The 12,083-nt window shown below is 37.1% G+C and overlaps 1 protein-coding gene across 1 annotated transcript; it reads left to right on the forward strand.

Annotated features, from left to right (window-relative positions):
- The first annotated feature begins 547 nt into the window (after window positions 1-547).
- On the forward strand, window positions 548-10,318 carry LOC149194417 (putative beta-D-xylosidase). The gene is made up of 2 exons (XM_089407590.1): window positions 548-1,015; window positions 9,610-10,318. The coding sequence occupies exons 1-2, from the start codon at window positions 784-786 to the stop codon at window positions 9,750-9,752; spliced, it is 375 nt and encodes a 124-aa protein (XP_089263716.1). The 5' UTR covers window positions 548-783; the 3' UTR covers window positions 9,753-10,318.
- Window positions 10,319-12,083: the final 1,765 nt, after the last annotated feature.

Here is a 12,083-nt window from a genome sequence, read left to right on the forward strand (position 1 = left end):
AGATCACAGTCCATTAGAAGATTCGCCCTCTTAGATCTGGACTAGATCTCAACAAATAAGATATTCAACCAAAGACGATGCTCAAATCAAATGAACTCCTTTGATTTATATAGGCAAGCTCCTCCCCAAAACATGGAACAATACCACGAGCCGACACCATAGAAACACAAAACTGTCGGCTAGATATCACACAAGAAACCCCCACGTGCTTTTTCTCTGCCTTGAAATGTGTGCACTGTGTAGACGCACCCCCTGAACGGCTGGCCGGCGTCCCTGGACGCGGGTTCTGCATGGTATACCTGCGGGGACGCACTTTCTAAACCGATTTCCCGCGTCCTTCTTAATTTCCAACAAACTGAGAGCCTTACCACTGGAGTTGCCATCAAGTACAACATCTGTAACATACAGTCATACCAGAAAACATAATGCCAACAAGAAATTCATTACAGTAACCTAGGTGCCCATTGTAACTAATTTTCTATTCTTAATAAATATGAAACCTTAGCTTCTACATTAACCTAAAAAATTAGGGTTCATGCCTCTTAGGAATCCATATTTTCTTCACGGAAGCCAGGCATGAATCCACATTGAATCTTATCTAATAGAAAATGTCATTTGATTATGGTTGTTGTTTACTGAAATTTATACTTGAATTGGTCTGGACATCGTAGGATTAGATCTGAATTGTGGGGAATTTCTTGGTCTGCACACAGAAGTAGCGGTGAAAGCAGGGAAGCTGCCAAAATATGTTGTTGATGCAGATCTTTTTAGATTCACAGTGTGATGCGCCTCGGCTGGTTCGATGGGGATCCAGCCAAGCAACCATATGGGAACCTTGGACCAAAGGATGTGTGCACAACCGAACATCAGCAGCTGGCGCTGGAGGCTGCGAGGCAGGGGATAGTGCTGCTAAAGAACGATGGTTCGTTGCCATTGGCTGCTAACAAAGTCCACTCCTTGGCTGTTATTGGCCCCAACGCAAATGTCACCGAAACAATGATAGGAAACTATACTGGTATGGATTCATTAGATGGTGATTCATTTTTTCTGAAACTTGAAAACATTAGATTTTAGTATTTACCGAATATCCCCTGGATTACATAATCCATTTTTTTTATATTGTTGGCAGACACTCCATGCAAGTACACGACCCCCCTCTAGGGCCTTTCAGCGTAAACTAAAACTCTCTACGCCGCTCTGGGTGTGTTAGTTTATGACAGCGATTCTATATGCGGAATAAAAACTTAAAGAATCGTAAAACTAGAATAAACTTTTATGCCTAGTAAAAATGCAAGCAGAAATACGATTCTTTACATTCGGAATTAATTTCTTTAAAGAATCAAAATGAAGGTTTAATGCGCAGGGAAAATAAATTACCTCCAGCCATTGATAACGCTCTTGTTGCAAACCAAAACTTTCCTATTACGCTTCCACAGTCCACTTGCTTTCTTGACTGAAAACAGCGCTCCAGCTTCAATCCAAAGTCATTCAAATGAGGAGCAGCAGCTGCTGCCTTGTTTTATCCATGCCTAAAAATATCGTAACACAATCTTCATCCAAGCAGAAAGAAAAGAATACATAAATTCTGAAGGAACTTCCAAGCTCTGCTCTCTCAACTTGATGGTGTAAAAACTGAAGGGGATTGAGATGCTAGCTTGGGGACCAAACAGATAAATTTATAGCCAAGTTTCCATCAAGCTTCTGATGGCTATGTGTCAGGTGTTCCACAGATCAAGGTAGAGAACTCCAGATGGAGTAATGGACCACTTCAGAAGCTCCCAACAAGAAAATTAATTAACTGCAGTTGATTTCCTTAATTTAAGGAAATTACTGCAGTTGGTTTTTAGAAATTAAGGAAAGACTGTAGTTTACTTCCATAATTGTAGGTAGCAGTTGCTTAAAAAAGTTAATGGAGCTTAACATTCTCCCACTTGGTCCATACTTCCAAACTTAATGTCTCAACTTAAAACCCATTGATAATCTGTATTAAGTAATAGATACATGAATCATGGTGATAAGTCCTCTAATGACGAGTATTATCTTCCATGTATTACTATGTATTTATTCTTATTATAATTTATGTGGCAACAATTTCTTAATGAATAAACCTTATGTTTATTCTTGGTCCTTCTTAAATGAATTTTCTCAAATCAACTTAAGGTGCACGTAAATATGAGAAAAAACATCACAATAATTAAGAATTTCATTAAAATAACATTTTCCATACAATGAGAAACTACATAATGGAACCAAGTCCCATATTCATTACATGATCCTTGAATTTAAACGGTGGCATACCCTTAGTCAAAGGATCAGCGATCATCAACTCAGTGCTGACGTGCTCAATGACCACTTTCTTTCCTTTAACACATTCCCTTATAGCTAAATACTTAATGTCGATGTGTTTATTTCGACTCCCACTTTTGTTGTTTTTAGCCATAAAAACAGCAGCTGAATTATCACAATATATTCTCAATGGCTTAGAAATAGAATCCATAATTCTAAGCCCAGAAATGAAACTCTTAAGCCATACATCATGTAAAGTAGCCTCAAAACAGGAGACGAACTTGGCTTCCATAGTGGAAGTGGCAATCAAGGTCTGCTTGGCACTCCTCCATGATACAGCTCCACCGGCCATCATAAAAATGTAACCTGATGTTGATTTACGTGAATCAACACATCCAGCAAAGTCAGAATCTGAGTAGCCAATTACTTCCAAGTTGTCCGTCCGTCTATACATAAGCATGTAGTCTTTGGTTCCTTGAAGGTACCTCATTACTTTCTTTGCAGCTCTCCAGTGGTCTAAACCTGGATCACTCTGATATCGTCCCAACATTCCCACAACAAATGCAATGTCAGGTCTTGTGCAGACTTGAGCATACATTAGGCTTCCGACAGCAGAAGCATATGGAATGTTCTTCATTTGTTCCCTTTCAAGGTCGTTCTTCGGGCATTGGTTCAAATTGAACCTATCACCCTTCACAATGAGAGCTACACTTGGTGAACAATCCTTCATCTGAAATCTCTCTAAAATTTTATTAATATAGGTTTCCTGTGACAGACCCAAGATGCCTCGAAATCTGTCTCTATGGATCTTAATGGCAATGACATAAGATGCCTCACCCATATCCTTCATATCAAAATTTTTAGAGAGGAATTGTTTCACCTCATGTAGCAAACCCTTATCATTGGTTGCTAGCAAAATGTCATCCACATATAAAACAAGAAAACAAATTTTACTCCCACTAACTTTCAGGTATATACATTGATCCATAATGTTTTCTACAAAACCGAAAGAAGAAATTACATTATGGAATTTCAAATACCATTGGCAGGATGCTTGTTTTAAACCGTATAATGACTTCTTGAGCTTGCAAACCAATTGCTCACCATCACTAGAGGGGAATCCTTCAAGTTGTTTCATGTAAACCTCCTCCTCTAGATCTCCATTAAGAAAAGTCGTTTTCATATCCATTTGTTGCAACTCCAAGTCAAAATGGGCTACTAATGCCATAATAACGCGCAAGGAATCTTTCTTAGATACAGGAGAAAAAGTCTTCATGTAGTCAATTCCTTCTTTCTGAGTGAATCCCTTAGCAACAAGTCTTGCCTTGTATCTCTCAATGTTTCCCAATGAGTCTTTCTTTGTCTTAAAGACCCATTTACATCCAATGGCTTTTGCACCATTAGGCAACTCAACAAGATCCCAGACTCCATTACTCTTTATGGAATTCATCTCTTCCTTCATGGTATTGTACCATAGTTCTGATTCTTTGCAACTCATGGCTTGTGAAAATGACTCGGGATCATTTTCGGCTCCAATGTTGTAGTCAGATTCTTGTAGATACACAACATAATCATTAGGAATTGTTGATCTCTTTGGTCTAGTAGATATTCTTAATGTTGTACCATCATCTTCCTGAGAAGTATGTGGTTCAACTTGTTGTTCAAAAGTTCTTGGCAACTCTTGAACTACCTGATCTACTGAAATGTCGTCAGCAGCTTGTGGAACTTCAACAATTGGTTGTTCAACAACAGTTTGTACTTGAGTGGTGCTATGAACAATAACCAATCTATCACTTGAGGTGGAAGGTTGAAACTCTGAATGATCCTTCTCAGAAACTATGTTCCTGGTTTGATCGCTCCCACTGATCAAGTCATTTTCAAAAAACTTTGTATTTCTTGATTCCACAATCCTAGTGCTGTGAGATGGACAATAAAATCTGTAACCTTTAGACCTTTCAGCGTATCCAATGAAATACCCACTAATGGTCCTTGGGTCCAGCTTCTTCTCTTGTGGATTATAAATTCTCACTTCAGACGGGCATCCCCAAACGTGCATATGTCGCAAACTCGGTTTCCAACCTTTCCATAATTCAAATGGTGTTTTAGGAACTGCCTTGGTTGGAACTCGGTTTAATATATACACTGTCGTCTTAAGTGCTTCAGTCCACAAGGATATAGGAAGACTAAAGCTGCTAAGCATACTCCGAACCATGTCCAATAATGTTCGATTTCTTCTTTCTGCTACACCATTCTGGTCGGGTGAACCAGGCATGGTGTATTGGGCAACAATCCCATGCTCTTGAAGAAATTTAGAGAATGGCCCAGGTGCTTGTCCATCTTCTGTGTATCTACCATAATATTCTCCACCTCTATCTAATCTCATGATCTTAATTTTCTTGCCGCATTGTTTCTCTACTTCAGCCTTAAAGATCTTAAAGGTATCTAATGCTTCGCTCTTTTTATGAAGCATGTAGAGATACATATATCGTGAGTAATCATCTATAAAGGAGATGAAGTATCTCTGACCATGTGAGTCCATTTCTGGACTACATATATCAGTATGTATGATCTCTAATATGTCCGAACTCCTATTGGCACCTTTCTTTGACTTGTTGGTCTGCTTTCCCTTTATGCAGTCCACACAAGTCTCAAAATCAGTAAAATCCAGAGTATTAAGTACCCCTTCATTTACCAATCTTTTAATTCTTTCTATGGAGATATGACCTAGTCTCCGGTGCCATAATTTAGAGGAATCTTCATTAATAACACATCTTTTAGTGCCAGTGTGAACATGCATTGAATCATAAGTGACATTGTTTTGTAAATTAATGCAGTAAAGACCATTAGACAAAATACCATTCCCAACATAATCAGATTTATAAAATAGACTGAAAGATTTTTCTGAAAAGTTTAAGGAATATCCAAAAGGTACAAGCCTTGAAACTGAAATCAAGTTTCTAGAAAAACTTGGAACATAAAAGGTATTTTCTAATTCTAAAACAAAGCCACTACTTAAAGTTAAATAACATGTTCCTATAGCTTCCACATGCGAGCCCATCTTGTTTCTTGATAAGATGCTTTGCTCACTTCCCACTGGCTTCCTTAGGTTTTGCAAACCCTGCAAGGAATTCGAAATGTGAATTGTTGATCCAAAATCAATCCACCATGTGTTAATATTGACGTTAACCATATTAGATTCATAACAAACAAATGAGATTAAATTACCTTTGTCCACAAGCCATTTCTGAAATTTGGCGCATTCCTTCTTCATGTGTCCCTTCTTTTTACAGAAGAAACACTTGGAATCCTTTTTAATATCGGCTTGGGGAGGTACTTGACCTTTCCCTTTCCGATTGGCTTGAGATTTGCCCTTTCTACGCGTTACCAGCATTGCACTCTCTCCCAGTTCCATCACCAGTCTCTCTTCCTCTTGAACACACATGGTCATGAGTTCATTAATTGACCATTTATCCTTATGTGTGTTGTATGAGATTTTGAAAGGTCGGTGTGGAAGGGTGTTCAGGATGTAGTGCACTAGGAAAGACTCTGATATTTCAACCTCGAGTTTCTTCAATTGAGCCACAGTGTCCCTCATCTGCATGATGTGCTCGCGCACACCTTTCACACTGGTGAGCCTTAGGGATGAGAACTTCATGATTAGGGTGCTTGCTAGTGCCTTGTCTAAAGTGATGAATTGATCATCAATGGCCTTCATCAAGTCTTGACCCTTTTCATGCTAATCAACGGAACCACGAATACTAGTTGAAATTTTAGTCTTAATGAACATCATGCTTAGACGATTGGATCGCTCCCATCGTTCATAAAGCGTGATGTCCGCTACAGTGCTGGTATTAGTGAGTGTCGGTGGTTCATCTTTCATAATAGCATAATCTATGTCCATCCACCCCAAATGAAGGAGAATGTTAGTTTATGACAGCGATTCTATATGCGGAATAAAAACTTAAAGAATCGTAAAACTGGAATAAACTTTTATGCCCAGTAAAAATGTAAGCAGAAATACGATTCTTTACATTCGGAATTAATTTCTTTAAAGAATCAAAATGAAGGTTTAATGCCCAGGGAAAATAAATTACCTCCAGCCATTGATAACGCTCTTGTTGCAAACCAAAACTTTCATATTACACTTCCACAGTCCACTTGCTTTCTTGATTGAAAACAACGCTCCAGCTTCAATCCAAAGTCATTCAAATGAGGAGCAGCAACTCCTGCCTTGTTTTATCCACGCCTAAAAATATCGTAACACAATCTTCATCCAAGCAGAAAGAAAAGAATACAGAAAGTCTAAAGGCACTTCCAAGCTCTGCTCTCTCAGCTTGATGGTGTAAAAACTGAAGGGGATTGAGATGCTAGCTTGGGGACCAAACAGATAAATTTATAGCCAAGCTTCCATCAAGCTTTTGATGGCTATGTGTTAGGTGTTCCACAGATCAAGGTAGAGAACTCCGGATGGAGTAATGGACCACTTCAGAAGCTCCCAACAAGAAAATTAATTAACTCCAGTTGATTTCCTTAATTTAAGGAAATTACTGCAGTTGGTTTCCAGAAATTAAGGAAAGACTGCAGTTTACTTCCGTAATTGTAGGCAGCAGTTGGTAAAAAAATTAATGGAGCTTAACATTCTCCCACTTGGTCCATACTTCCAAACTTAATGTCTCAACTTAAAACCCATTGATAATCTGTTTAAGTAATAGATACATGAATCATGGCGATAAGTCCTCTAATGACGAGTATTATCTTCCATGTATTATTATGTATTTATTCTTATTATAATTTATGTGGCAACAATTTCTTAATGAATAAATCTTATGTTTATTCTTGGTCCTTCTTAAATGAATTTTTTCAAATCAACTTAAGGTGCACATAAATATGAGAAAAAACATCACAATAATTAAGAATTTCATTAAAATAACATTTTCCATACAATGAGAAACTACATAATGGAACCAAGTCCCATATTCATTACCTGATTCTTGAATTTAAATGGTGGCATGCCCTTAGTCAAAGGATCAGCGATCATCAACTCAGCGTTGACGTGCTCAATGACCACTTTCTTTCCTTTAACATGTTCCCTTATAGCTAAATACTTAATGTTGATGTGTTTATTTCGACTCCCACTTTTGTTGTTTTTAGCCATAAAAACAGCAGCTGAATTATCACAATATATTCTCAATGGCTTAGAAATAGAATCCATAATTCTAAGCCCAGAAATGAAACTCTTAAGCCATACACCATGTAAAGTAGTCTCAAAACAGGAGATGAACTCGGCTTCCATAGTGGAAGTGGCAATCAAGGTCTGCTTGGCACTCCTCCATGATACAGCTCCACCGGCCATCATAAAAATGTAACCTGATGTTGATTTACGTGAATCAATACATCCAGCAAAGTCAGAATCTGAGTAACCAATTACTTCCAAGTTGTCCGTCCGTCTATACATAAGCATGTAGTCTTTGGTTCCTTGAAGGTACCTCATTACTTTCTTTGCAGCTCTCCAGTGGTCTAAACCTGGATCACTCTGATATCGTCCCAACATTCCCACAACAAATGCAATATCAGGTCTTGTACAGACTTGAGCATACATTAGGCTTCCGACAGCAGAAGCATATGGAATGTTCTTCATTTGTTCCCTTTCAAGGTCGTTCTTCGGGCATTAAACCTTCATTTTGATTCTTTAAAGAAATTAATTCCGAATGTAAAGAATCGTATTTTTGCTTGCATTTTCACTGGGCATAAAAGTTTATTCCAATTTTACGATTCTTTAAGTTTTTATTCCGCATATAGAATCGCTGTCATAAACTAACATTGGTATCAGAGATTCATTCCAGATTATAGTTCCATACAAATCATGCCGGATGCTATAATCACATACCATATACCAAAGACAAAAAAACCACGACCCCACTGTTAAACCCCAAATGTATCATAAATTTGTGATAATATGCAGAGACCAATATCGATTTATATGTGTCTTCTCAGAAATAAAATATATTCCAAAGCCATTTCAAAAAAGTACTCAAATATGGAAATGAGAGATCATGTGAGACCTGGGTCGATTAAGACCATTTCTCAAGAGTAATAAAATCTGGAAATTAAACGAATCATATTCTAAAGCCAAATGCGTGAATGTAGCTTTTATAGATTCGTAGTAATAAAAAATATATATATAATTTCTGAGATGACCCACCTGGGGAAAGCTATCGTGCAATGGATGTATTCCAGAAGAGTGGGTAGACTGAATATGTGAAACATGGCACGAATAGAATAGTGGTTGTTTATAAAAGTGGAAGATCTGTAATTTTCGTTCTCATAACAACTCGTTTTGGTAAGCAGAACACACCAAGGCAGAGATAAGTGTGTACGCTCTGATACCAATGTTAGTTTATTTCAGTTTTACAATTCTTTAAGTTTTTATTCTACGCCGCTGGGTGTGCAAATGTTTTATGCAGTGGAAACAATTTGTTAGGTGGGGCAGTCCAGACAGCAGGAAATGCAGATGCAAGAGTGTTGATAGTAGGTGGAGACGAAACATTAGAGAAAGAAAGTTTAGACAGAACGACTTTGCTGTTACCTGGCCAGCAACAGCAGCTCATATCCCAAGTTTCTGCTGCATCCAAGGGACCTGTAATTCTTGTGATCATGTCTGGGGTCCTTTTGATATATCCTTTGCAAAGGATAATAACAAGATCTCAGGTATTCTTTAGGTGGGCTATCCTGGTCAAGCTGGGGGAGCAACCATTGCAAATGTGAGATTTGGAGCATATAATCCAGGGATATTTTGAAATACCCACTTTAAATTTTCCATTTCGACAGCTTATATTCTTTTCAAATGGTGTTCATCCTAAGGAGGGCTTTTTAAATTTCATTTTGGGGCATAAATGCATCTCCATGCTTATCAAGTACCCATGTTGCCATTGTTTCCTGAGGTTTGGGAAGTATATATAGAAACTCCCAAGCTATAAAATGCTCTCTAAAGAAAATCCTGAAAATAGCCTCAGAAAGAGCATCCTTTTTTTGACTGAAATTTAATTTAGATTTGTGGTTATGGTAAAACGATTCAATTATAAATTTTCTTCATCGATTTTCTTTTTTCTGGGATTTTCTAGTTGATTCTAACATTTTGAAGCTTGCATTGGTCTATACTCTTATGGATTTCTTAATTTTAGTTGTTGTAGAATTTTCCAACTTTGTTAATGTCTTTAAATTTTGCCTCATGAATCCACATTGAATCTTATCTAATAGAAAATGCCATTTGATTCTGGTTTTTGTTTACTGAAATTTATACTTGAATTGGCCTGGACATCGCAGGATTGGATCTGAACTGTGGGGATTTTCTTGGTCTGCACACAGAAGCAGCAGTGAAAGCAGGCAATCTGCCAGTTGAACAGGCAACGGCTCGCAAGGCTTTCACCATTGTTATTGGCACATCCGAGTGTTTTGTTACATGGTAAACTGCTTAGTATCTCTGCTTTTTGTTTGATTTTTAACTATGTAAAGCTTTGAAACATGCAAATTTTTCCCCTTACTTTTCACCGAATGCTTCATATTTGAGGTTCTCGTTCTTGAAAACTTCCGGTGAGGCCAACTTATTGCCTCAAACATTTTATTTCAGGCGAAAAAGGAATCGGTCAAACTATCTTGTACAAAATTCTCCGGCAGGATATGAAGCAGATGCAAAGCAGTCTTCTTCGGAAGGCAGTAGTATTTTTTTAGTCTAATCTCAAGTGTAGACAGAGCACACAATGAACCCTCATTTTATATTGAACATGGTGGTTATATATCTTGGGGACATCATAGATATCAAAAATGTCACTAGCTGGGCCATGAAAATCTAAGTATTTATTTGTTCAGGACTAAATAAGATAGATAGTAACTCATCTATCCTCACAGATATCAAAACACTAGGAGATATGTGTGAAAATCTAGTAGCTATGGCCACCTACCTCTATCTACTAACTGGAGCATTAATACTCCTGATCGTTAATTCCAAAGTTACCTTTAAAAGATTTTATGTTTACAAGCAATTAAAAATGTTAGGTCGCGATACGCTCTCCCTTGTACATGGTTATCGCCTCTTATGATTGTCATGTGCTAAAAATGTTTGGCCGAGATATGCTCTGCCCTATACAGGGTCCTTGTCTCTTTAAAAATAGTTTATGAGATTACTATCTCATCAAAAGACCTTGTCCTCCAACAAGCCAACTATCAAACATATAATAGGATGGATTCCTCCTAAAGAACAACATAAATTGAGTTGAATATTTAAGGTCCTCTATGGTAAGATTGGGGTTGGAGATTTAGGAAGCAACTCTAGCAATATAACACAAAGAAACTTGATTTTCTCTTGCACTAAAAGCATCCTTTATCTCAAGTGCTAAATGCTAGATGTATCGCTTCTTAATCCAAAGGACATTTGCCAATTACATAGTGTTTGGTCACTTCACCTAAGCAAAAGACTGTAAAAATTGCAGCGTATTGTTATTATTTTTGTTGATTATCATGGGTATACATGTTTTTTTTTCTACTACTGACTCTGTAATTTGATTATAAGTTTATACAAAGCAAAACAAATGCTAGATTTGCCTTCTTTTCTTTTCCTGTGATTTGTTTTATGTTCTCTTTTGGTGTGTCCTAGTTATGGAATGTGAGGGAATGGGATGGGAGATGAGACGTATTCAAATGTGGAGATAAAATCAAAAAACAAAAAAGTTTGTTGGCCATCCAACTGCTTTAATGGTTATCGAATGTGGAGGTAAAATCAAAAAACAGAAAAGTTTGTTGGCCATCCAATTGCTTTAATGGTTATCAAGAACTGTAAAAAGATTACTGGTTATCACAATCACGAACAACATGTTTGGCATTGGGTCCTTTATGCTAGTGCTAAATCAAACTCTGCAAATTTAACAGACCCCACAAATAGTTTCTTTACTGTCTTAGTCATATAATCCACATGTCAGATATGGAGCAACCTTGGCAGTGGGTCTATTGTACAGCCACAACATTAAGTGAGGCCATTTTGCTGTTGGAACCATTAACATCAAATGTGGTAGATTTTGTTCGTCAAGGTGCCCTTATAGCCATGGCTATGGTTCTTTGCAAACAAATGAAGCACGTGAACCTCGTGGTAGGTACCTTCAGGTGTGCTATTATACATTGTTGTAAGCTTTTATTTAGCAAACAAATGTTCATTGTTGCCATTGTCGTTGCACTTCTATTGTTAATTTTTAATGCAAAGTTTCCAATTGAAATAATAACTTCTAAATGTAGCCATTTAAAGATAGAATTATATCTTATAGATATTGATAGTGCTATTATATTGCATTCGAACTCCATGTTTTTTTTGCAATAGATCATTTTATTTACGAACTAAAGGTCCCAAAATTTGAGTTTATTTCACCTCATTATTTCATTTCATTTAGTAAGAGCCAATTGCCCAAAGGTCATGGCAAAATGACATATAGTAATTATATAGTAAGAGCTAATTGCCCAAAGGTCATGGCAAGATGACATATAGTTCTACCATTACCACATAAGTTATACATTGTGTAAAAAGGTAATACTACAAAAGACTGCATTTTATTTATAATACATCTAGAATGATACATGATGTCAAACAAGTAATTTTTAGTATTAGTCTCTAGATATTTTTGGAGTTACAATTGCTTAGACTTAGCTTGACAATTTCAAGGTAATATTACAAAGGCTGCATTTTATTTATAATACATCTAGAATGATACATGATATCAAACAAGTAATTTTTAGTATTAGTCTCTAGATATTTT

The sequence above is a fragment of the Pinus tabuliformis genome, chromosome 2_2 (assembly GCF_031772625.1).
Source record: "Pinus tabuliformis cultivar Carrire ecotype Pingquan chromosome 2_2, CPIR1, whole genome shotgun sequence".
Taxonomy (NCBI): Eukaryota; Viridiplantae; Streptophyta; class Pinopsida; order Pinales; family Pinaceae; genus Pinus; species Pinus tabuliformis.

Excerpts from the sequence above, each read along its gene's own strand:
- LOC149194417 (XM_089407590.1), top strand. The coding sequence starts at position 784 with ATGCGCCTCGGCTGGTTCGATGGGGATCCAGCCAAGCAACCATATGGG. Across the intron at positions 1,016-9,609 it reads AATGATAGGAAACTATACTG|GATTGGATCTGAACTGTGGG; the intron begins GTATGGATTCAT and ends TGGACATCGCAG.